General features: G+C 40.4%; 1 protein-coding gene across 5 annotated transcripts in view; it reads left to right on the top strand.

Moving 5' to 3' along the window:
* The window catches only part of ABCB1 (ATP binding cassette subfamily B member 1), a 195,477-nt gene that overhangs the window by 152,262 nt on the left and 15,839 nt on the right, over positions 1-27,376 (top strand). For 3 of the 5 annotated variants that reach the window (XM_075211878.1, XM_075211879.1, XM_075211876.1), the window contains exons 6-18: positions 8,437-8,628; positions 11,523-11,694; positions 11,788-11,912; positions 13,395-13,566; positions 15,521-15,634; positions 16,168-16,278; positions 19,340-19,465; positions 19,674-19,877; positions 20,602-20,772; positions 21,161-21,322; positions 23,809-24,012; positions 25,498-25,644; positions 26,286-26,387. The exons of 1 other annotated variant lie outside the window; for it this stretch is intronic. In XM_075211878.1, the coding sequence (XP_075067979.1) occupies positions 8,437-8,628; positions 11,523-11,694; positions 11,788-11,912; positions 13,395-13,566; positions 15,521-15,634; positions 16,168-16,278; positions 19,340-19,465; positions 19,674-19,877; positions 20,602-20,772; positions 21,161-21,322; positions 23,809-24,012; positions 25,498-25,644; positions 26,286-26,387 (2,002 nt within the window). The remainder of the gene's footprint in view (positions 1-8,436; positions 8,629-11,522; positions 11,695-11,787; positions 11,913-13,394; positions 13,567-15,520; positions 15,635-16,167; positions 16,279-19,339; positions 19,466-19,673; positions 19,878-20,601; positions 20,773-21,160; positions 21,323-23,808; positions 24,013-25,497; positions 25,645-26,285; positions 26,388-27,376) is intronic. One more of the 5 variants, XM_075211875.1, reaches the window with a different exon arrangement.

The following is a 27,376-nucleotide window of genomic DNA, read 5'->3' as shown; positions in this document are numbered from 1 at the left end:
GTGCTGTGTCCTGTGCTCTGTGCTTCTAAGGGCATAGTTATTTCCCCATTATTCCCAAGTTTGTAAAAAATAAAAAAAAAGTAAAAAAAAATAAAAAATTTTAAAAAAAAAAAAATATATAATAATTATAACCAAATTTGCAAAACCAATCCAGCATTATAAGTCCATTGGTACTGCAATATTACCAAGTTCACACATTCAGCAGTAAAAGTCCAGTGGTACTGCAATATTACAAAGTTTACACATTCTGCAGTATCAGTCCAGTGGTGCTGTGTCCTGTGCTCTGTCCTGCTGAGTTCCGTAGTGCTGCTGGGTCCTGTGCCGTGTCCTGTTCAGTCCAGTGGTGCTGTGTCCTGTGCTCTGTGCTTCTAAGGGCATAGTTATTTCCCCATTATTCCCAAGTTTGTAAAAAATAAAAAAAAAGTAAAAAAAAATAAAAAATTAAAAAAAAAAAAAATATATATAATAATTATAACCAAATTTGCAAAACCAATCCAGCATTATAAGTCCATTGGTACTGCAATATTACCAAGTTCACACATTCTGCAGTATCTTGTGCTACATATAATGGAGACCAAAAATTTGGAGGATAAAGTAGGGAAAGATCAAGACCCACTTCCTCCTAATGCTGAAGCTGCTGCCACTAGTCATGACATAGACGATGAAATGCCATCAACGTCGTCTTCCAAGCCCGATGCCCAATCTCGTAGTACCGGGCATGTAAAATCCAAAAAGCCCAAGTTAAGAAAAAGTAGCAAAAAGAGAAACTTAAAATCATCTGAGGAGAAACGTAAAGTTGCCAATATGCCATTTACGACACGGAGTGGCAAGGAACGGCTTAGGCCCTGGCCCGTGTTCATGACTAGTGGTTCAGCTTCACCCACGGATCTTAGCCCTCCTCCTCCTCCCCCCCCCTACAAAAAATTGAAGAGAGTTATGCTGTCAGCAACAAAACAGCAAACAACTCTGCCTTCTAAAGAGAAATTATCACAAATCCCCAAGGCGAGTCCAAGGGTGTTGGTGGTTGTCAAGCCTGACCTTCCCATCACTGTACGGGAAGAGGTGGCTCGGGAGGAGGCTATTGATGATGTAGCTGGCGCTGTGGAGGAACTTGATGATGAGGATGGTGATGTGGTTATTGTAAATGAGGCACCAGGGGGGGAAACAGCTGATGTCCATGGGATGAAAAAGCCCATCGTCATGCCTGGTCAGAAGACCAAAAAATGCACCTCTTCGGTCTGGAGTTATTTTTATCCAAATCCAGACAACCAATGTATGGCCATATGTAGCTTATGTAAAGCTCAAATAAGCAGGGGTAAGGATCTTGCCCACCTAGGAACATCCTCCCTTATACGTCACCTGAATAACCTTCATAGTTCAGTGGTTAGTTCAGGAACTGGGGCTAGGACCCTCATCGGTACAGGGACACCTAAATCCCGTGGTCCAGTTGGATACACACCAGCAACACCCTCCTCGTCAACTTCCTCCACAATCTCCATCAGATTCAGTCCTGCAGCCCAAGTCACCAGCCAGACTGAGTCCTCCTCAATACGGGATTCATCCGAGGAATCCTGCAGCGGTACGCCTACTACTGCCACTGCTGCTGTTGCTGCTGTTAGTCGGTCATCTTCCCAGAGGGGAAGTCGTAAGACCGCTAAGTCTTTCACCAAACAATTGACCGTCCAACAGTCGTTTGCCATGACCACCAAATACGATAGTAGTCACCCTATTGCAAAGCGTATAACTGCGGCTGTAACTGCAATGTTGGTGTTAGACGTGCGCCCGGTGTCCGCCATCAGTGGAGTGGGATTTAGAGGGTTGATGGAGGTATTGTGTCCCCGGTACCAAATCCCCTCGAGATTCCACTTCACTAGGCAGGCGATACCAAAAATGTACAGAGAAGTACGATCAAGTGTCCTCAGTGCTCTTAAAAATGCGGTTGTACCCACTGTCCACTTAACCACGGACATGTGGACAAGTGGTTCTGGGCAAACGAAGGACTATATGACTGTGACAGCCCACTGGGTAGATGCATCCCCTTCCGCAGCAACAGCAACAGCTGCATCAGTAGCAGCATCTACAAAATGGCTGCTCATGCAAAGGCAGGCAACATTGTGCATTACAGGCTTTAATAAGAGGCACAACGCTGCCAACATATTAGAGAAAATGAGGGAAATTATCTCCCAGTGGCTTACCCCACTTAGACTCTCATGGGGATTTGTGGTGTCAGACAATGCCAGTAACATTGTGCGGGCATTAAATATGGGCAATTTCCAGCACGTCCCATGTTTTGCCCACACCATTAATTTGGTGGTGCAGCATTACCTCAAGAGTGACAGGGGTGTGCAGGAGATGCTTGCGGTGGCCCGCAAAATTGCTGGACACTTTCGGCATTCAGCCAGTGCCTACCGCAGACTAGAGGCACATCAAAAAAGCTTGAACCTGCCCTGCCATCACCTCAAACAAGAGGTTGTGACGCGCTGGAACTCCACCCTCTATATGCTGCAGAGGATGGAGGAGCAGCAAAAGGCCATTCAGGCCTACACAGCCACCTACGACATAGGCAAAGGAGTGGGGATGCGCCTGAGTCAAGCGCAGTGGAGACTGATTTCCGTGTTGTGCAAGGTTCTGCAGCCATTTGAACTTGCCACACGAGAAGTCAGTTCCGACACTGCCAGCTTGAGTCAGGTCATTCCCCTGATCAGGCTGTTGCAGAAGCAGCTGGAGAAAGTGAGGGAGGAGCTGGTAAGCCATTGCGATTACAGCAAGCATGTAGCTCTTGTGGATGTAGCCCTTCGTACGCTTTGCCAGGATCCGAGGGTGGTCACTCTTTTAAAGTCAGAGGAATACATTCTGGCCACCGTGCTCGATCCTCGGTTTAAAGCGTATGTTGTGTCTCTGTTTCCGGCGGACACAAATCTACAGCGGTGCAAAGACCTGCTGGTCAGGAGATTGTCCTCTGAAGAGGACCGTGACATGCCAACAGCTCCACCCTCATTTTCTTCCACATCTATGGCTGCGAGGAAAAAGCTCAGTTTTCCCAAAAGAGGCACTGGCGGGGATGCTGATAACATCTGGTCCGGACTGAAGGACCTGCCAACCATTGCAGACATGTCTACTCTCGCTGCATTGGATGCTGTCACAATAGAAAAAATTGTGGATGATTACTTTGCTGACACCATCCAAGTAGACATGTCAGACAGTCCATATTGTTACTGGCAGGAAAAAAAGGCAGTTTGGAAGCCCCTGTACAAACTGGCTCTATTTTACCTGAGTTGTCCCCCCTCCAGTGTGTACTCGGAAAGAGTTTTTAGTGCAGCGGGGAACCTGGTCAGTGAGCGGCGAAGGAGGTTGCTTCCTCACAACGTTGAAAAAATGATGTTTATAAAAATGAATAATCAATTCCTCAATGAAGTACAGCACTGCCCTCCAGATACTACAGAGGGACCTGTGGTTGTGGAGTCCAGCGGGGACGAATTGATAATGTGTGATGAGGAGGAAGTACACACTGTAGGGGGAGAGGAATCAGAGGTTGAGGATGAGGACGACATCTTGCCTCAGTAGAGCCTGTTTAGTCTGTACAGGGAGAGATGAATAGCTTTTTTGGTGTGGGGGCCCAAACAAACCAATCATTTCAGTCAAAGTTGTTTGGTAGGCCCTGTCGCTGAAATGATTGGTTTGTTAAAGTGTGCATGTCCTATTTCAACAGCAGACCTCTCAACTGCAGCTCATCCCTCCTCTGCGGGGATAATGTCTCCTGTGCTCTGACACGTCACTCTGTGTACTCTCAGCCTCAGGATCTGACACTACAGCTACCATGCCTCTTGTAGCAGCCCTCACTCCAGGGCCTCTTCCATGTGCAGTGTCCCCCTCTCTCTTGGGTTCACTATAGTGGCATGGAGTTCTCCCCCTCATCCAGGGCACACATTCCTTGCCCTGGCTCAGTCACCACGCTCAGACTTCCAGGCAATGCTGGGGGAGCCTGGGAGCTTCCACCCCAGGTCCCCAGCTACAACTCTCCTCTCCTGTGTCTTCTCTCTCTTTCTGACACTTTAAAGATCGTGCCTTTAAATGAAAAAGTCAGTCTTCATTGCACGACTATGTGCAAGTGCAACAGGGACATTTTTTTGGGTTTACAAAGTCAAACAATAACACTACGACCCTGTCTGTCTGGGGTCTGTCAATGACGAATTGTCTGGAGCATGTTTTGAGGAGGTATTGTGGCCCCGGTATCAAATTGGGTACCGGGGCCACCCCACTATGCAGTCCAGATACTTGTTTGGTGGAATTCCGACACGTGGAGGGTTTTTTAATTATATTGTGGCCTCGGTACCAAATTGTGTACCGGGGCCACCACACTACGCAGTCAAGATACTTGTTTGGTGGAATTCAGACCAGTTGAGGGTTTTATTATTATATTGTGTGGACCACTCTATCTATACCACACTACAACTCTATACCACTCTATTTCCTACTTTAATTCTATTTAATTCTATTTCCTACTTTAATTCTATTACTAATTAATTAACATAAAGAGGAACAAAAATAACCAATTTTACCAAAAGTATAATATGACTTAGACTTACAAACACTACACTTGAAAGATTGTGCCTTTAAATGAAAAAGTAAGTCTTCATTGCATGACTATGTGCAACAGGGACAGTTTTTTTACAAAGTCAACTAATAACACTTGGACCCTGTCTGTCTTTAACATACTTAATGGGATCTCAATGACGAATTGTCTGTAGCATGTTTGGAGGAGGTATTGTGGCCCCGGTATCAAGTTGGGTACCGGGGCCACCCCACTACGCAGTCCAGATACTTGTTTGGTGGAATTCTGACACGTGGAGGGTTTTTTAATTATATTGTGGCCTCGGTACCAAATTGTGTACCGGGGCCACCACACTACGCAGTCAAGATAGATAGATGCGTATCATAGATAAAGTACATTCAGTGGTGTGGGGCAAATTGAAAAATATTCAAAATGCACTGACATTATCAAAAACAAGAGGTTGTCACACGCTAAAACTCCAACATGTATATGATGGAGAGGATGGAGGAGCAGCCGTATGTGTAGTGTAATGCAGACCTGTTGAAGGTTTTTTATATATTTTATTGTGGTGCCCAGTGCCCACTCCTCTACGCAGTCCAGGTACATTTATTGGTGCGATTCATAAAAGTTCAGGGTTTTTAAGATATTGTGGTGACCCACTCCTCTACGCAGTCCAGGTACATTTATTGGTGCGATTCATAAAAGTTCAGGGTTTTTAATATATTGTGGTGACCCACTCCTCTACGCAGTCCAGGTACATTTATTGGTGCGATTCTTAAAAGTTCAGGGTTTTTAAGATATTGTGGTGACCCACTCCTCTACGCAGTCCAGGTACATTTATTGGTGCGATTCATAAAAGTTCAGGGTTTTTAATATATTGTGGTGACCCACTCCTCTACGCAGTCCAGGTACATTTATTGGTGCGAATCAAACAAGTTGATGGTTTTCTTATTATATATATTGTGGTGACCCACTCCTCTACGCAGTCCAGGTACATTTATTGGTGCGAATCATAAAAGTTCAGGGTTTTTAAGATATTGTGGTGACCCACTCCTCTACGCAGTCCAGAAAGATACCTTTTTGCAACGTTTTGGACTAATAACTATATTGTGAGGTGTTCAGAATACACTGTAAATTAGTGGAAATGCTTGTTATTGAATGTTATTGAGGTTAATAATAGCCTAGGAGTGAAAATAAGCCCAAAAACTTGATTTTTAAACTTTTTATGTTTTTTTCAAAAAAAATCCGAATCCAATACCTTAAATCCGAACCGAGACCTTTCGTCAAGTGTTTTGCGAGACAAATCCGAACCTCAAAAATAACGAAAATCCGGATCCAAAACACAAAACACGAGACCTCAAAAGTCGCCGGTGCACATCCCTAGTGTGTACCCGGCCTTAGTAATGAGTATGGCGGAGAGGTGCCGATCTCTGCAGCATAAAGGTATCGAGTATTTTGTAAAAGAGGGAAAAGATGTATATTAGCGCAGTTTTGTATGTTAGTCGGAATGCTTTATATTGGATGTGGTAAAATACAGGCAAGTAAAAATATTATTTACATATTATTTGTCTCACCTGCTAATTATGCCTAAATTTGTGTTTAAATTTGGAACCGCCTGAAAAATAAAATCCGTGCGTGTGTGAGGTGATGGTGGGGGGGGGGGGAGGGGGTATTGTGCCGTGTGAGAGTGAGGAGATTATTATATGAATGGGGTTTATATAGGTGTTTAAAATGTGTATGGAATTAAGTAGGGTTCTTTAACATGTACGGGAGTGATGTGGTGATTATAATGGTTATAATGTGTATTAGTGTAACTTGCACTAGATTAAAGCTAATATCTGATAGGTTTACAAGAGTTTTAACATGTTTGTTACATACATCATGCCTAGCATGTAACAGCATGTAACATCTTGCTGGCCACCATCACACACACACATGCTGTAGGTAAATGAAACATGTAATATGGTCATCATATGTTACATAAGCACCACATAAGAGACATTAAATGTAATTTTCAGAAGTAAGAAACACCCTCCTGTCGCAGACATATAGACATCTATTACTACTATATTATTATTACACAAATATGACTAGTTTTATGGGAAAGCTCATGTAGACCATATCGGTGGAAACCAGGCAATAGGACGCCTTTGTGCACCTTTTAGGTGCTTTTTGTACAGAAAAGAACCTTTTTAGATCCTACTTGCCTATTCTCCCGGAAGAGTAGGCAAATCTCCCGCATTTGCCGAAATTCACTGCATTGAATCGATGGGGCGGGGCTTAATCACGTCATTAAGCCCCACTCCCTCTATTCAATGCCCTGAATTTCGGCATTTCATAGTGGGGGCGGGGCTATGGTGAGGCAACGATGTAACCGCGCCCCCCTCCTACCCCTTGTCACATGACTTCTCCCCCGGATCTCCTGAGGGAGAAATCTTAAAAGTTGGCAAATATGTTTAAGATGCAGTACAATAGTACAATAAAATCCTTCAGACACAAATAGAGCAGCTTCGTGCATCCGCATGTTCTGTAGTTTCATAAATAACCTTTATTGTACCGATCAGCCAGAGACTGTGATTTAAGGGTGGGACAAAAACTTTTCTCGGTTTCCTCCACAGCCTGGAGAGATTTCCTGTAATTCTTATTCATTGTTTACACTTGAATCCCTGAAAAAAAAAAACATTTATAAGAGAGTTATACAGTCAATATAATCCAGTCAGTCCCTTTGTTCTGCCACTACCAGAATTCATATAAACTGCAACTATAAAAATAAAGAGGTTACCAAAATGCTTTTTAATTATAAACTGCACTATTTTGCTGAACTGCATTTATAGGTTTGTTACTAAACACCACTTCTTAAGTAACGTGTGATCCGACTAAACACCAAGTACATAAATAGTAGCGGTAATGTTATATAAGTCAATAAGTCGACTCATTCCGACAAGCAATGGAGATTCCATGTAACCAAAGAAACAGCAATTGTCACTTATTACGTTAGTGAATACATTTATTGAAAAAGAACCACAAAAATGCATTTACTAGATATGGGATAGAAAACACCTTCATGCTAAGAATTTGCTTACTACTGACTAAGGCTATTGTCACACACGTTTTATTACTATGCTACAGTGGCTATAAAAAAAAAACAAGTTTGTAACTGAAGTCAGGCAGCGTGGTGGCTTAGTGGTTAGCACTTCTGCCTCACAGCACTGGGGTCTTAAGTTCAATTCCCGACCATGGCCTTTTCTGTGTGGAGTTTGTATGTTCTCCTCGTGTTTGCATGGGTTTCCTCCGGGTGCTCCGGTTTCTTCCCACACTCCACAAACATACATACCATGCTGCTCATATTTTCAATTAGCTTTGCTAATCTGAACCCAGATTACAGGAACTCTACATATGCCTTTAGATTTATGTGCAGTCATTATTATTAGTGGTAAAGTTAGTGACAGATAATTATACTAGGCTCAGTGTTAGGTGATTTTTTCCGGGGGATAGTAGATACAGTCTAGATATATTTCTTGAAATGAGAACTGCGCTTACTGTCTTGTCGGGAACACTTACAATGTGTATTCACTACTGCGGATACTTAAAGGACAATTTGATTTGACACATTTGTGTGATGTGTTGAATGTCTTACAGACTTGATGGCTTTGTAGCTGTAAGGCTCAAAGGCACAGAGGTTTAAATTAGTCCCCTGAGTTACTCGTTTTAGTATTTTCAGTTTCAGATTTTCCACTAGTGGCTGCCGCTGTGGCATGCTGGTTCTTGTAGTACCACACCAACTTCAAAGCAGAGGTTGTAGAGCTGTGATGTAGAAAGTAGTGATTCTGTAAACAACATTTAGCATTGTATTCTCTCTAACATTGTGAATGTTTCTCCCTCAGGTACGCCTACTATTACACAGGTTTAGGGTTCGGAATGCTTCTTGCTGGTTATATACAAATCTCATTTTGGACTCTGTCAGCTGGTCGGCAGATCAGGAAAATAAGAAGGCATTTTTTTCATGCGGTGCTGAGGCAGGAAATCAGCTGGTTTGATGTCAATGATGCTGGAGAACTGAACACCAGGCTGACCGAGTGAGTACAAGTCATTATTTTCTGTTAAGATGCTCCTAATTTAAAGTCAGTCCACGTTACGAGAAACCATCCCTTAGGGTACACTGTAGAGTTGGCTGTTGGTATAACACAGAATACACAAGTAAACACCGTTTTTCGCTTTTTCCTGTTGAAAGCAATTAGTTTGACCGTTTTCTCCAAAACAAATCTGGTTTAACGTGAGCATTAAAAGATTACATTTATTCATTTTAAGCCCTACCTTGTGAGGCACAGGGAAATAATATTTGGCCTCTATTTAAGAATAACCATCATCATCATCATCATTTATTTATTTATATAGCGCCAACATATTCCGTAGCGCTTTACAATTGGGGACAAACACAGTAAACTAATAAACAAATGGGTAAAACAGACAGAGAGGTGAGAATGCCCTTCTCGCAAGCTTACAATCTATGGGACAATGGGAGTTTGATACATGAGGCTAAGTCTACATTTTGCATTTCGGCCCAGCCAGACTGCAAAGGTAAAAGTGACTCATAAGCTAAATTATTCCGTCACACAACAATGTTGGTCAGCGGGTAGTTGTCTTGTGTGAAATTGTGTAACGGGTGGTAATAGGGTAATGTAGTGAGGTTAAGAGGGTGGTTGAGGAATATTATAAACTTGTCTGAAGAGGTGGGTTTTCAGAGAACGTTCGAAAGTTTGTAGACCAGAGGAGAGTCTTATTGTGCAAGGGAGAGAATTCCATAGAGTGGGTGCAGCCCGAAAAAAAAATCCTGTAACCATGAAAATGAAAAAGGACAGTGTTTATTAAAGCCTCTCTGTCTGCACGTGCTTGTGGTCCTTCTCTCTTCTTTTTGTTAGAGAAAAACAGAACAAGAAATTGGCAATAAAATTCTAACCAGAAACAAAGCCAAATAATTGTATGAATAGTCCGTGGACAGGTGGTAGTGAGGCCAGCAGCACATCGGCACTTGTGTAGATATACGTAGCTTTCAGTGGGCAATGCAGTGTAACTATCACACGAGCTGGGGAACGGTAGTGTCAGACAAGCAGCTTGAACACGAAAACATTTCAAGTTGTAACTGAATAGCTCTCATACTGGCAGGTTGAAGAGAACGCAGAACGAAAGCTATTCAGTTACAACTTGAAATGTTTTTGTGCATAAAGTGCCTGTCTGACACGACCGTCCACTGTAATACTGGAGAGAAAACACTCTGAAGACGCTGCATGTAGTATTATTCAAGTGTAATTGTTCCCTTGTGACAGGTACAAGTTCCTCCTTCACCTCAATTTGTCGGCACGGGAGCGCTATGATCGCTAGCTCTTTTCAAGCTAGAAAAGCATTAGTATTCAAAACACCCATCTGAAACCACCTTTCAGCTGGAAAATCGCTGCACATTAACTACTGACTTACATTTAGTAACCTGGAAATACATTTAAATTATACTCTGGTGTTAAAGCCTATGAGTGGTGTCACTACATGAGATGCTCAGAGTTCGGGAGCGCAGTGTTCCTTTGGCTGGTAGAAGGCAGCATTCAGGAGCCCCCATAGACTCCAGCTATGTGACACCAGCGTGTAGATCAAATGTATTTACAGGCAAATGTATAAATCAGAAAGCTTCAAGAAAAATCAAGTCAGTTGTCAGCAATAAAGATTTTCAAAAGGACACGATACGCAGGACAGTGACCTGCCTTTCTGAAGCCTGTAATGTGCCAGGGCAATTATCTCATTTGTTCCTATGGAAACATTTGCAGAATGTAATTAAGCTGTCATGTACCTTAAAATAGATTTCACATGACATTTAAACAGATAAAAAGAGAGTGAAATGAAGATAGGTTGAAGTGGACCTGCCATTTAAACCACAAGAAAAATAAAAAGAATTGATATTGCTGTGTGTTACGCTAGGTCTACACTAGCAATCTTCCCCGTGTTTATATCTAATAAACACGGGGAAGATTGTGCTATAACATCACAGTGGTCGGATGTCCAACAAAGGTCCGCCATGACCCCTGTTAAACGGACGGCTGCCTATTGGACAATATTTTGTCATTCAGTTTTGTCAGTAATGGTATTTTGTCTGATAAATGATAAGAACACGTATGTAGCAGGTCCCACAGCCCATTTAACAACTTACTGACATACAGAATTTGGGACTCACACACTGTTATTGCACAGTTTCACTAATAATGAGTGGAAGATGGACAATTAAGGAGTAATTAATTTACAAGTTTACAAAGTTTGTATAGCATTTATTAAGCTCCTAAATGCAGTACAGCATTAACAGGGAAATGTCAGATTTTTACGGACCGCTGGTTTTCTGTTACTGACGGATGAACATTCACTACATGTTTACTGACTGTCAGTAAATTTACTGATGGCTGTCAGCAATAGAAATAGTCATATTAGATACAGTTACAAGGCAAATCACTAGTATATCCCTAGCCTTAAAAGTTAAAACCACAAAGCTGCCCCTTTAGGAGGAATGATTCCTGTCTAAAACTACACCAAATAAGAGTGTATCTTGATGGGGGTGTGTTATAACCGAATCATTATAATTCCCTTCTCTGTCCTCTCCCCAAATGAGGGACCTATTACTATTTATTCTACTAGACCAGGCTTGGCCAACCTGTGGCTTTCCGGGTGTTGTGAAACTACAAGTCCCAGCATGCTCTGCTAGTAGATAGCCAGCCGATAGCTGGCAGGGCTTGTTGGGACTTGTAGTTTCACAACACCCGGAACGCCACGAGTTGGCCAGGTCTGTACTAGACTGCTGCCTCCTAGTGTTAGGATATAGGGAATGTTGAAGGGGTATTGACCAGAATCTATGTCCTCATCCCATATTACCATTCTGCAGATCACTGCCATGTTTCCAGTTCTTCGTTTCTTAATGTTGTTCTTTTTTTAATTTCAGTGATGTCCAGAAAATTAATGAAGGCATTGGTGACAAAATTGCAATGCTGATTCAGTCATTAACTACTTTCCTGACCGGCTTTATACTTGGGTTTACTAAAGGCTGGAAGTTGACGTTGGTTATCTTGTCAATTAGTCCAGTCATGGGACTCTCGGCTGCTCTCTGGGCAAAGGTGGGAGAGTTTTGCAGTTTTGTTTTGTTTTTTTAATTTTCCTTTATCAAAATCAAAACATGCTTTTGTTTATGCGTCATCATTTATACACAGATATTGTCAGCGTTCACTAACAAGGAGCTGACGGCTTATGCCAAAGCTGGAGCCGTGGCTGAGGAAGTTCTGGCAGCCATTCGGACTGTCATAGCATTCGGTGGACAAACTAAAGAAATGCAAAGGTCAGTTGTGTTAGTCTTGTCATACTGCTGTAAACTCTGCAACAGGCATATTTGGCAACAAAAGAAACCACTGCTGAATGTGATGAAGTGATACAGACAGTGACCTAAAATAGTTTGTGTTTGAGGAAATGCTCCAGAATACAGACAGCCAAAGTCAGGTTCAACGCCATTATAATATCCAATATAGGACAAAAAGGTGAAACTACAGTGGAATCCGTGAAACCAAGGTGTGCTCCTTTAAATGAGTGAAATGTGTACAAATGAATAAGATCATTTGAGAGAGTGCGGCCAGGACAATTAAGACCACAGTGTATGTGTAAACAAAAGAAAAGATAGTTCAGCGCTCTGAAACAAACAATATATAAATCACTATATTCATAAGTAGGAGAAGCTTGTGCACAATATAGCTCCATGTGTATTCAGAGTGACACATTTAAAAGGTATTCAGCAGCCTAGGAGGGGAGGGGTCTGGCTCCCATAGCTGTATTATGCACAGACCACAGTGTGTCAGCTTCCTCTGAGGTCACTGACTCTACCAAACTGCAGTCTGTAGAGAGCATTTCTGTTTCCTTGAAGAGTTGATAGCTAAGCTCCAGCTTACAGTGCCTCAGCATGCTGCAAGCTGAGGAGGATAAAACAGACTCTAACTTGTACATATTTATTTAAGGACACATACTATGGCTCATTTACGAAGTGCAAAAATTGCAGGTCCACGCTAATTTTCTTTTTGCGGAAGTGCATGTCAAGATACATGCCCACTTTCCATAATTGGAAAACACCCCTGCAAAATCTGTCTGCGCTATATTGTCTTTATTACATGTGTCACTTTTGTATCTTTGAAGGGTTTCGGTACATGGCACAAATCGCACCTAAAAATGCACTTTGCCACAAACGTGCGTCTAGAAGGTATCCCATAAAGCAGTGGATTCCAAACTTTGTCAGCTCAAGGCACCCTTAGGGTCTCCATATTTTTTTCAAGGCACCTCTAAGCCAAAATAATTACCAAGTAATCCCCCGTCTTGCTTACCACTGGCCCTGGCCGAGGCACCCCTGTGAGATCTGCAACGCACCCCAGGGATCCTAGGTGCACAGTTTGGGAACCACTGCCATAGAGGATAAGGTTAAGTGTAGGGACAAGGTCAAGTCTCCAACATGAGAATTCAAGACCTTTTCAAGACCCGCAAAGTGAAATCTGGTTTTGTCACTTTGAGTTCCAGTAAACGTACAATCCAAATGTTTTTATCTGAATCACCCTTTCCGAAAATGTTTCCCTCTCTTCTCTACTTATATGGCTGTGCAGGGCTTCAGTCAGAAGCCCTGCCACAGAATCCTAGTTTGCCTTCAATTACACAAATAAAAAAATTACTTTTTTTATTCGGCTTAGGAGAAAACATATTACTGCCTCTAATAAATGGGATCTTGTTATGAATTTATTTCCTTTAAATGGTGATTATGCTTACATGGCTTGCACGCGTGTTACAGGTATGAAAAGAATTTAGAAGATGCCAAAAAGATAGGAATCAAGAAGGCGATCACAGCTAACGTCTCTATGGGATTTGCTTTCTTAATGATATATGCCTCCTATGCATTGGCGTTCTGGTATGGCACCTCTCTGATTTTAAGTGATGAATACACTATCGGAAATGTGCTCACAGTAAGTAAGACTCCCTCATTTTTGTTTAAAGGAAAGACATTGTTGTATTCACCTCATCCACCGGTCTGGCCATAGAATGAATGAATAGAGTGCTTCATCAGGACATTTGTCCTTCTTGCAAGATTCTTCCCTCATCTATTTGTAGCTGATAGTTACACTCTGTGCTAGATATCAAAAACTTAACATTTGTTAAGATACATGTCATCATCATCATCTATTTATATAGCGCCACTAATTCCGCAGCGCTGTACAGAGAACTCATTCATGTTACGACTCTTCCTGTGTTTTGTATTTGGCAGCAGTACCTTGTTCCACCAATTAATTAATTAGGTCTCAGGTAAGGAGATTAACTCCTTCAGGCATGCAGAAGAGTCTAGGACAGAACAGCAGCACCTCTGGTGGAACAAGGTACTGCTGCCAAATACAAAACACAGGAAGAGTCGTAACAATTCTGATCAGTCCCTGCCCCATTGGAGCTTGCAGTCTAAATTCCCTAATATACATAGAGAGACTAAGGTCAATTTGATAGCAGCCAATTAACCTATTAGTACGTTTTTGGAGCGTGGGAGGAAACTGGAGCACCCGGAGGAAACCCACACAGGGAGAACATACAAACTCCACACAGATAAGGCAATGGTTGGGAATCGAACTCATAACCCCAGTGCTGTGAGGCAGAAGTGCTAACCACTAGGCCACTGTGCTGCCACATATATGGGTGTATCCATTTAGTTTGAAACAATAGCCCAAGTTGAGTTTACATGTTTTAGTGTAGGGATGTTTAACCTTTTTGTGGCCCAGATCCAGATTAATTTATGCCAGTGAATCAGATTTGGGCTCCATGGTTCAGATGTAAATTCATATTATATATATTATATATTCCTTGGTCCACTTTCCTGTTGTCTGTTTATGCCTAGTATTGTTAAGAGCTATAACAAATAGTAAGGTGAGGATATGTTCAAATACTATTATTAGAATAAAGCAAATCATTTCTTTATTAGGTTTTAGTACACAGTTGGTTTTGCAAAAAACTGTTCTTGAGTAGCTGCCCTAACTTCCATGTTTTAGTATGTTCGAATTGTAGATAAATCACAGGAGTATACAGTGATGGGCCGTAATATCACTGGAGGGTTGTGTACCTTGTGCTGTACATTAGCGTGTATCTCTTAGAGGTACAGTTTAAGTAGTGAAGGCTCCACATTCCACCATTCTCTGCCCTTCACTTTCTATGCCGGCCAAATTCATAGGGCCAAGTAAGCTGCATAGTTAATAGATCTGTACTGATATGATAGAATATGGGATGATATACCTCCCTACTGTACATTATAAGGGTGTTAGAAGTCACTATATAAAACGTTTCAGCTTGAGTGCTTTTATGTAAGTCATAGAATTCTTTATAATACTCGAGTTTCCCTAACAGATAAGTGACAGCATCAGAATTTAATACAGATATTATTAACAGGAGTATATCAATGGTATAATGTACTCAGTATTGTAAATTATAAAGAAAAAGTCACAAAGGAGTTCCGTGACCATATTTATGTATTTGTTTGCTTTTCTTAGCCGGGTGGGTGTTCTAGACATAGAAATGCCTATTTTCAGGCATGTGAGTGACTTCTGATTTCCAAAATAATTTACATGAGGGGTTGCGTGATTCCTTATAATGAACAAGTTTTCATAGATTATAAGGGATGTCTTCAGAGATCACAGTTTATACAGATATTATTTATTAGTTTATACATATTTTAGCATCACATTTTATGTTTTAAAGATATATTGGCGTATCTTGTGTTTTCAGTATTAAGTAACCTTTGTCTTATGGACTTTACATCTTACTTGGAATGTGCTGTGCATGTATCATATTACTTTACATAGCATTTCTCTACTAGATATGTGCATTTATATTGGATATATCACAAACTACTGTTCAGTTGTTTTTGTTTCATTCATCTTTCAGGTATTCTTTTCTGTCATCATTGGAGCATTCAGTGTTGGACAAACAGCACCAAATATTGAAGCCTTTTCAAATGCCAGGGGAGCAGCATATGCAATATTTAATATTATTGATAATGTGAGTCTTTTTATTTTAACCTTAATATTAAGTGTTTTGTGTTCACGCCTTTGGAATGTATAAATATATTTTGACAGTACTGCCAATTATATGATAATCACAATAAATATACTTAAACAATAATATACAAATATATTACAAACAAGGTAAACCAGTAACATGATGCATTCCATTATTATTCTACAATTGAAGGTTATAAAAGTTAAAAAGCAGCTATTGTAAAATTAAATATGTACATTGTTCATTACAGTATATTTACAGTACATTGTTTATTACAGTATATCTACAGTACATTGTTTATTACAGTATATCTACAGTACATTGTTTCTTATTTGCATAGTAAAATGACAGAACTTTATGTATTAATCTAAACAGTTACCTAGAAGACTGTAAACCAATCAGTCGGACTTTGTTTAGTTGTTCATAGTGTTTGTCCTTTACAATTGGGATTAAAATATCCTGTAAATACATAATGTGATATAGTCTATAAGTGCATGAATCACACAAACCATGATCTGCTTTATTTCATAAAGGTACCCAAAATAGACAGCTGTTCCTCTGCTGGATTTAAACCTGACAAGATTAAGGGAGACATCGAATTCAGGAATGTTAAGTTTTCGTATCCATCCAGACCTGACATTCAGGTTAGTGACATGTCTCTGGAAATAGATTATTGTTATAAACAGACCAACAGACCCATCATCACCATCTCCATTTATTTATATAGCGCCACTAATTCTGCAGCGCTGTACAGAGAAATCACTCACATCAGTTCCTGCCCCGTTGGGGCTTACAGTCTAAATTCCCCCCCACACACACACACACACACACACACACACACACACACACACACACAGACAAACACTAAAAATACATCCACACAGGCCCGGCGCTCCCATTAGGCAAGGTTAGGCACTTGCCTAGGGCGCCGGGCTCTGGAGGGCGCCTGTGCGGCGACCGCTGACCATACCTGTCACGGCCGCCGCACAGCATTCAGATGCACGGGGGAGGGGGGAAGAGGCTATTGCTCACCACCGCCGCCTCTCTGCTCCGTCTCCTCCCCTCCACTCACTAGTGTCAGTGAGTGGAGGGGAGGAGACCGAGCAGAGAGGCGGCGGTGGTGAGGTAAGGAAAGACGGGGTGAGGGGGGAGGAGAGAGTAGGGCGCCGATTGTTGCGGGGGGGTGGGGTCTGGGGCGCCGATTTTGTAAAAATGCCTAGGGCGCCATGGAGGCTAGCACCGGCCCTGCATCCACATATAACATGACCTTATAGGTGGAGGCATTTTGTTTTTTAAATCAAAATGCATTAGCACATTTTTATGTATTTTAGTTATTGATCCCATTTTAATGCCTACACTTAACAAAGCAATCCATTGTCGTGGAAGCAATTCTGCTATCACTATATAATGACTGCAGAACTAATCACACTTTTCTCATTCTCGTACTGGTTCCCAGCGTCACTAATATACATATAAATGTGCTTTCTAACATAAGTTTTTAGTGTAGGTGATTGTGCAGACCTTAGTTGTCCTTTGACAGCAGAGTACAGTTGGGAACTGATAAATATCATTTCAGTTGTGTCATATATGTTCATGTGAAATAAATGTTATACATACAGGAGAAGATGGTGCACACAGTTTTGCCTTACACTTAACACAATAAAGGTCACATGCTCAGCATCAGGGTCATACGTTGTTATTCCAATGGATATATAACACGAGATCTGCATTCTAATTGCTATATATCACTGGCAGTGAGATCTCTGCCAGACAGCGTCATATAAACTCATTTTATTGCTATTTATGAGTGAAGAAAGGCAGCATATCATCTGGTCCTGCATCTGAACATGCGATAAGGTCGCCTTATGACATATAATAGTGTTTGATAATCATCTGTATTCCAAAGGTCGTGGCAATATACATTTGCTGCTCTGTGCAAACACAGTAAGGATGTGTTACTGTTTATTCGCCTGACTGCTCTCTATATGTATTGGGAATGTGTGAGATCGTTTTTGATGTGTTTGTTTTACAGTTTGACCATTCACAAGTGTGGCTGGAATAAACTGCTACGTTGATCTGTTATAGTTACAGCTGGGTCTATGTTAAAATCACCTTTACATGATCACAGTCCCATGTCACAGGATCACATTTCAGTAGAATGATCCCGCCGTTTGGCTCTCTGCACATGTAGCCAATTACCAGGGCCGTAACTAGGGCTGTACAACAGGGGCGGCCGCCCAGGGCGCAACGCTGAAGGAGGGCCCAATTAAGGAATATTTAAGGTTCATTTGGTTAAAATTGAGGGTTAGGGAGGTGGCATTAGTCTTTCTCACCCCAGGCGCTAGAATTCTAAGTTACAGCTATGCCAATTACTAATGCCTGATAGTGTGGTGTAAGATAACCACATATAGGCCAATAGCCTCATCCTACAACCTGATCCCATAGATATAGCTCAACATGGCGCCAGCTTAATATTCTTGTTTTATGTTACTGATGGGATTTACGCTTACATTTCTTGGTGACTGGATGCTAATTAGAGTACCAAGCAGTATAGTGAATAATATATCTATATTTTATTCATCACAATGTAACATATTTTTTTCCTTACTTTTCTTGGAGTTACATCTCCTTTATAGTCCTGACTTGTTCCATCCATTAGCGAGGGAAGGCCGCACGCTGATTCTCTGCTTTCTTGTAGCTAGCATCGCGAGAGTTCCGCTACATGCGCTGTTAACCAGTTACAGCTTTATTTTCTATGGTTGTAATGAGCAGCCATATAAAACAAATTTATGTGTGTTTTCGCCATGTTGTTAGTGACAGCATGTGCAGCATTGGGAAGTGATCTTCCTACTAATGGTGGGGATAAAACTCTAATTAAATAAAAATAGTATCCATGTACATTGCTGCTTATTTCATTCACTATACAAGTTTTTCATTTTTAGGTGGTTTGTACATTTTACATAGACATGATATATAAGCAGCTCCCCCAATAAGAACCATGCAATCTAAAGACATAATTTACATGCAGAATAAAGTAAAGTAGAGATTACGTGGTGGAGTTGTTATTATAGGAAAATCAATATTCTGGTATATCCAGATAATAATAATATCCGATAACGAATTCATTAATCATAACCAATTAAAAATTGTTTTGGCTGCATAAAAATGCTGACAGTTGAGCAAATGTTACATTGCTTAAATTTAATCATCACCTTTCCTTAATTTAAATGATACATGGAGCAAGTGTACTTTAGTGTGTATGGTGTGATTCATGTATACAGCCAGCAGAGGGCAGATGCTAACACAGGACTTAAAATAAGCAGGTTCTGTGAGATGAGCGGACATAAAAGACATTATAAAGTAAATAAGTTGGTGACTTATGCTGTATTTTAGGCACAAACCTACGTTATGGCTTATCATTACTAACATTTAATCCTCACCTATACCTAAAGGAACCTGCCATTTTGTTATCCATTATTTATGAAAATGAATCCAATCTATTTATTAGAAACTAGTATTATTGTGGAGAACTTTATGTTAGTGTGATGTCAATGTCCTAGTGAATTGTTAGTATTTAACCTCATGAATATTGGTGCAGCCCAAATATGTTCTTCCCTCACTGTGTGTAGGCTACATGTACACTTAAGTACAACCAGAAACTTGCGTCCATCCTTTGCGTCTAATGAGAACTTTCTGTCATTGAAGGTATTGAAAGGCTTGAACCTTACAGTCCCTTCTGGTCGGACTGTGGCCCTAGTAGGGAGCAGTGGATGTGGCAAGAGCACAACAGTCCAACTCATCCAAAGGTTCTACGATCCTGAAGACGGCTCGGTAAGTGCACGTTTTACACTTAGACAAAAAAAATATATGGCAAGTTCCATATTTTCTTTAAAGTTATTGAAGAAATAAACAGAATTTGCCACAGTAGAGTGGACTTTCTTTTGCCCATTTTACTGTGGTTGGTGACAAAAGACTTTTCGGCAAATCTATTCAGTCACATTTTTTCGTTTGATTTTGAACATGTTTCTATTCCTTCTAGATCACGATAGATGGACAGGATATTCGTAATCTAAATATCAAGTACTTAAGAGAGATCATCGGTGTGGTGAGCCAAGAACCAGTACTGTTTGATACCACGATTGCAGAGAATATCCGCTACGGACGGGAAAATGTCACAATAGAGGAAATAGAGCGAGCCACCAGGGAAGCAAATGCCTACAACTTTATCATGAAGCTGCCTGATGTAAGAAATATTTTACAGTTTTTATCTAAAAAAATGCTTTTTGTGAAAATAGTACTGATCATACTGTTCTTTTTGTCAATAAATCTAACACCCCCCATTTATCTGGGCTTTATGGGTTATTATTAATGGAGCGGGCAGCCCCATTGGGAGGCATTCTATATTGATATGGGTATCCATGTTTAAAGTAAGTTATACAAAGACATGTAGGTCATCAGATTGGACAGATCATTTACAGACAAATGGGGCCTGATTCATTAAGGATACTTGATAGCTTATTTGTACACTGAAATTTAAAGTTGATATTTGTGTGCTACATGAAAAAACAGTCAGCATTTAACTTATGTGCAAAACAGAATACTAATTTGCACCCCTTGCATTGTAACATGGTTTTGTCCAGGAGACTGAAATAAGAAGTTTCTTAAGTTAAGATCCTTAATGGATCAGGCCCATGGTTATCAAATGATCCAATTGATTTCAAGTCAGACCATTCTCAGGTATCCCTCTTGTTTTGGGGTCACACATAGACACATCAGACTGATAGGCACAATGATATTGGTGAATGTTTGTAGCCAGTATGAGGGCCAGTAACCTTGTAATTTATGTGTGCTTAATTTGAAAGGTAACAAGAGGGGCAATACAGTTTCTATCTAAACTGTCAAATTTGATTGAGTAGACCAGTTACTCTGTTAAGTTCTTGTTTAGTGATGAAAATATGTATTTCCAGAAATATAACACTCTTGTGGGAGAAAGAGGAGCACAACTGAGTGGCGGTCAGAAGCAGAGGATCGCCATCGCACGAGCGCTGGTTCGTAACCCCAAGATCCTCCTCCTGGATGAGGCGACCTCTGCTCTGGACACAGAGAGTGAGGCTGTTGTACAGGCAGCCCTGGATAAGGTATTACGTCATGAAATGAATGCATTGCTAAAGCCTCTTTGAATAGCATTTAATGGGTGAAAAAGTCATTGAGTCACAATGGTGGATATGATGGCTTGCATAGAATTGAGCATAAATCTGCAACCAAATGTGTCTGCAGACATCTCAGCCTTCTCCACCAGTACCCTGCAATGGGTCACAAAAATTAGACACATATGAATTAATCTGATTGTATGGAAGTCTATTATACTACATGTTAGCACATAGAAAAATCTTTACAATCTGCCCTACTGGGGGCATTTGAGTTGAAGGTTGAAAAACTTTGCACCATAGAATTAGCTGGCACCTTCATCAGTTGGGAACAACTAATCAAATGTAACTAACCAGACGATCTTGCTTTAATTTGCAGGCTAGAGAAGGGCGAACCACCATTGTCATTGCCCACCGATTGTCAACAGTCCGAAATGCAGACACTATTGCTGGATTTAATGAGGGTATTATTGTCGAGCAAGGAAGTCACGGTGAACTCATGAAAAGAGAAGGAATTTACAATAAACTGGTCACCATGCAGGTGAGTGGAACTTTGTTGAGAGTTTCTGAGGGTTCAATTGCAACAGAGAACATGTAGAAATTTGCCATATATATTTAATGCTGCTCATTACAGGCAGGTTTAGGATGTGTCAGGCACAGTTAGGGACTAAATAGCCCTCCCGAACCTGGAGTCTGTGTCCAGTTTTATGATCCAAGAAGTAGATCCAGGCAGAAAATAGCCAAGTAGGCTAGCTCCAGGGACTGGGGAATGTAGGCTAGTAAGAATCACTTACCAAGGTCAAGAGTTGGAGAAAACAGGCTGGTCAAGGAGACCGAAGTACAGTAACAGAGTAAACACAGGCAGAAGAGTCCTCACAGTTAGTACCATTAGCTTTCTAAGTGTTAAGAAAGGGTGCTTTAAATAGGAGATGTTAGTATTAATGAGGTGTGCTGTCATTATCCCATGCCAATTGCAATAAACTGTCAGTTGCAGAATAATGCAAGAGGTCATTGATACATTTTCTTTGTATAGTAGACATTAATTACATCCTAATACATGTATTTAATGAAAATCGACAGCAGTTTCAGCTGGTTATCCTGACTCTGGAGACACAGGGCTGGATTCTCAGTCTTCCTTGATCCCAGCCCAAAGGATTCGGGATCAAGGAATTACTCGATTAAAATTTCAACACACTTAGTCCTCTGGGAGGAACAACCATAGGACAAAGTCCTTTCCGTTCTGACCAGGGTCAGGTCTTTACTGGCCAGACAGGATGTGTCTCTTCTCAGGACGGGGTGCCTTTAGTACATTTTCAATCCGGACTGCTCCCGTGAAAGCTTCTTAGGATATTATCCAGTTCCACCCTTCAGCTGGACAGGCAGATCATTATTTTGTCCTCATGTTATTTGTTGGCGTGGTGGTTGATACCAATCTAACTCTCATTGTCATGTCCATGAGGGAGATGGTGCATCTAATGTCTTTGGTGGTACTCTTCCTGTCTGCATTTCTTGGTTCCTCCAGACAGTGGAAAGTCCACAGAACCCAAGGCAATATACAAGGATGCCATGGGGATCCATTTCAAGTTTCATGAGTTATACCTGTTACGCCAAGAAACATGCTCCTGCAGGTGTCACAGAAGTTACAATGAGTATGGGTGGCCGCCTTCTGGTGTCTCCAGATTGGCCACATGGTGGTACTCTGACATCCTGCGGCTGGCTGTAGGTCCGCCTTTTGGTTGCCTCTTTGTCTTGCTTTTCTGGGCCAGGGTCCTCTCTTTTTGTCCTCTGTTGTGGCGGTGGGTCTACTGACACCGTGATCCTTTGGGCCAGGGGTTTCTTCCCACAAACTAGTGCAGACTGTGTTTTAGGTGTGGTTAACCATTCCTCTCCTAATTACTGCCATGTATGGAATGCTTATATATGGTGTCTAGGTCACAGTTTCCTCTTCTGGTCTTGTTCACATTTTCTGTTTTTTGTTTTTTCCTGACAAAACTCTCATGTGTGCCGAAGGGGGTCTTTCGATTTTCCTTGACCCAGGAGATTGTTCTTCAGACATATAGTCTTAGTCTCCGTTTTTTGATATTCTTTACACCTTCTAGTTGTGGTCCAGGCTCTCATATGCTATGTGGACCATACGGCATCAGTTTGTCAGACCAAATAACCTTTTCATTCTAGGAGGTGTGTCTAGTTTCTTCAGCTGCACAGCTGTACCAGGCCACTATATGGTCATCTGTCCACACCTTTTCCAGATTTTGCCTGTTGCATGGATTGGCATCCCAGGATACAAGCTTGGTCTTCCTCGCAGTTGTTTCAGAGCAATCACACTCTTAAGGACAACTTTGGAATGTTCCCATTATTGCAGTGTCCCCCAATGGCAGGAAAGAGAATGTAAAATCCATTTCTCTGAGTCTATTGGGGAACACTGCGCTCCCGCCCCTTGATCTGATTGATTGTTGTTTATGTTCTAGGTGTTGTGTAGTTAGGCCCTCTCTTCTGGGCTTTGTTGTAGATGGCTATCATTGGAGGAGCTTAGTAGAGGAGAAGCTAGCCTTCAACAGTATAAGATTTAAAGTGCCTTAGCTCCATTTCCTCTACTATACCCCATTGTCGCAGTGTCCCCCCAATAGACTCAGAGAAATTGATTTTACTGTGAGTAAAAAAATCCACTTTTTTTTATAATTCCACTCAATAATGACAAAAGATAAAGCAACTACTATAAGACAGAAATAAAAATGTCAACATCTAATGTAAACTCTATATTATTAGAACATCTGTTTTAGATGCTATTAGTCAGTGTTAATGCTTTATTGTGTTTGATTTTATAATTTGAGATAATTTTAATATAACCAACACTTTTTTTCCAATGAAGTTGAATGATAGGGGCCCCTTTTTGCTCCCTTTCTGAATGGACCAGGAGCAGCTGTTGCCCACCGTTGGTCTTGTTCTCTCTACCACCACACCCTGTGTATGTACTTTCCAACCTTCATATAACATAATTCTAACACTTGTTATTTTGTGACATTCTAGACATTAGAATCAGAGAAAGATAAGGAGGGCTATAAAGGTGATAACATGTATGAAGAGATCGGTGATACTCCCAGGTACACGGACACAAAACTAGTGAGGAGGATATCCAGTCGGCACAGCAGTTTCAAGAAAAGTCTCAAGAAAACAGCAGAGCACGATGTTGAGAGTGACGCAGTGTATGAAGATTTTGACGATAAAGAGGCGGTGAGTGACCTCTCACAGTGACGTCTACATTGTATCCGCTGCAGTGAAAATAACATTTCTGACAGTTTCTTGTATTAATGTTTAAATCATTCTGTCCAGCACATTTATCATTATGTAAAGATACGGCATAGAACTTATAGAGATATGCATTACATTCATGTAACAATTAGGTATGGATGTCATACAGGGTCAACGGTTTAACGAGATTTCCGTTTAACCAAATTATTATCATTTGACTTACCTGAGATTACAGTGCCCTGGACCTAGTTATCGTTGCAGTAATTCAATTACAGATGCAATTTTACAATTTAGAATTTTGGCAGATTTGTGTTATTGTTTTTTTCCCTTAAGCAGCTTGTAAAGAAAAATCTTAAAGAAAACGTTTTATTTGGTTTCAATAGCCCGCTCCATCGTGTTTTACATATTTCTGTTAATGCTTTTGAGATTTGCTAAATAAATTCCTGTTATTTTATGTCAATTTGCTGCTGATATTCAGTCAGCTGTTACATTGTCTTCACTGCTATAGTAAATGTTAACAAATGAGCGAGTTAATAAGCAGTGTGCTAAGGTGAGCTACCTGCACTGAGATACCCTGCTAGAAGCCAGCCAGTAGGAAATCTTACTTACCTGAATGTTCAGAAACTCATAAATAACCCGTCTGTGGAGGAATTCAATTGGGCGCGATGTTCTGAGACAATTTTACCGTTTATTATTATTATTATTAATTTATTATTATTATTAATTTTTATTTATAGGGCGCCACTAGGTATCCGTAGCGCCGTTTATACGGCTAAGAATATCCGCTCATTTTTGTGAAAATCTAGGGGGGGAGAGGATCTACACAAGGTCTCTAGCACCCTTTCTGGAGACACCTCGTGCAGATTTTTTTAGAATTTAATCTCTCCCTATAGGTGGTGTTCTCATTTTATCATCATCATCATCATCATCATCATCTAGCACCTCTCCTGGGTCCTATTCAGAATAACTAGGGAGTTGGCTTAAATGGCGTTTCCAAAAGTGACTACTCCTTCAAAGGAGATGCTGAATTGCATATTGACACTAGTAGGTAGCGTCACAATAGTTTAAGCCCTTCCTGTTGCTCTCACATCGAGCATAAAAGATATGTACAGTGATTAGTGCTGCTACCTTGCGTCACTGGGACATCATGGCTGATTTGGATCAGCTTTCAAACTGCGCAGAGTTTTTATGTTCGTGTCAGTTTCCTCCTACAGTTCAAAAATATTCTAGTAGATTAATTGGTTTCCCCCTACATTCGTTCTGACCTGCGTGTATGTGTCTGTCAGTGGCAGGGACCTAGATTACATATTAGATGGGGGCAGGGGCTGATGTGAATAAAAAAATATTCTCTGATTCTCAGTGCTGTATAATATGTTGGTGCTATAGAAAATAAATATATATTATAATAATAATAGTATAATAATACTGTTGTAGCTTATTAATGCCGAGGCAATATGTATTTTGCAGGTTGAAAATGTGCCACCGGTCTCGTTTCTCAAGATTATGAGGTTGAACAAGCCAGAGTGGCCGTACTTTGTGGTCGGAGTCATTTGTGCAATCATCAATGGTGGCTTACAGCCAGCGTTTGCCATTATATTCTCCAAGATTATCGGGGTGTGTAAAGAATTTGAAATCAAAATAGAATTAACCTTTCAGTGATGTCCACATTAATTGATTCCAAAGTGTAAAAATGAGATTACATCAAGGCATGCTTACACCCCTGCTAACCTTATTCCCTAGTACGTACATGTCACTTTGCTTTCTTTGTACCATGCAGAATCACATTTTAAAGCATATATGCCCCTTATCTACACATCTATATACTGCCCGTCTACTCTTAAATCATGTTATACCTTCTATCTCCTTATACTTCTTATAGCCTGATCTGAAAAAACACACCAGCATATCTTTTGCACTCTGAAACTCGTGCCCTTCTCTCATCTCTTATTACTCATGTCTTACAGACTTCTTTTGTGCTGCACCTCATTTATGAAGCTCTCCACTTCTCCCCATCTGTCTTTTCCTAACTTTGCATTCTTCAGACGTTTTTTTATTTTTTTTCAATGCACTTGTTTAGGTGCCTATTATTTATTTCCTTGAATCCTTCTCTGTCTCATCTCCTCAACTATAGTATTTTACAAAACCTATATGAGACCAATTTTAAACTGTACTTTCCTCACTAAGACCCCGCATCTCCTTATTTTACATTGTAAGCTTACAGGATGCTTTTTATAAAGCAAATATTTTGTTTGCAGGTATTTGCTGGTCCAGACGAAGAGATGAGATCTAAAAGCTCCATGTTTTCCTTGTTATTTTTGGCACTCGGAGGTATCTCTTTTGTGACATTCTTCCTTCAGGTTAGTATCCCATGTGTCTTTGCATGTGGCCTATTACTAGTCATGAGAATGAGGGGCCTGATTCATTAAGGATCTTAAATGAAGAGGTATCTTATTTCAGTCTCCTGGACAAAACCATGTTACAATGCAAGGGGTGCAAATTAGTATTCTGTTTTGCACATAAGTTAAATACTGACAGTTTTTTCATGTAGCACACAAATACTTGATAGCTTATTTGTACACTGAAATTTAAAGTTGATATTTGTGTGTTACATGAAAAAACAGTCAGTATTTAACTTATGTCTAAAACAGAATACTAATTTGCACCCCTTGCATTGTAACATGGTTTTGTCCAGGAGACTGAAATAAGATACCTCTTCATTTAAGATCCTTACTGAATCAGGCCCGAAGAGTTTAAAGTGGAGATAATCACAGGAAAAATAAATACAGGAAAAAAAGCAAGAAAGTTCTGATCTCTGAAAAACTTTATTACTAGGTCAAAAAATCTTCTGTTTTTTGTTTATTATTTTAAAAGAAGATACTTTATTTATTTATTTATTTATTTATGCACTTAAAAATATAGTTATTTAATTAATTAATATTGTACTTCAATATCCCATGCAAAATATAAGGCTAAAATATATAAATGATTAACGATTGTAGAAAAAATGTGTGAAATAGATTCAAAAGCGGGGTAAAGAGAACTACTTAATATTATAAGTATAGTATTTACCTTTCAAATCCTATTATTCCAGGGTTCTTATTCTTATTTAATTCAAATGGGGTTATATTTGTTAGGGCACATCGTTACTATGTGATTTTACAATCTCTATCCTGAATGATTTAGTTTATAAATCAGGATGTAGCCTTTATTACTGCCTGTCTCTGTCAGCCTTTTTGATATGTCTGTTAGGCTGTTATTAAGTATAAATTGTTTCTTCGATAGGCCAGTATAATTACAACTATAGTTTCTTTTGTAGGGATTATATCATATTTATAGCAGTGTTCGT

Source organism: Mixophyes fleayi, chromosome 5, assembly GCF_038048845.1.
Source record: "Mixophyes fleayi isolate aMixFle1 chromosome 5, aMixFle1.hap1, whole genome shotgun sequence".
Taxonomy (NCBI): Eukaryota; Metazoa; Chordata; class Amphibia; order Anura; family Limnodynastidae; genus Mixophyes; species Mixophyes fleayi.
This window is presented reverse-complemented; position numbering and strand designations above follow the sequence as displayed.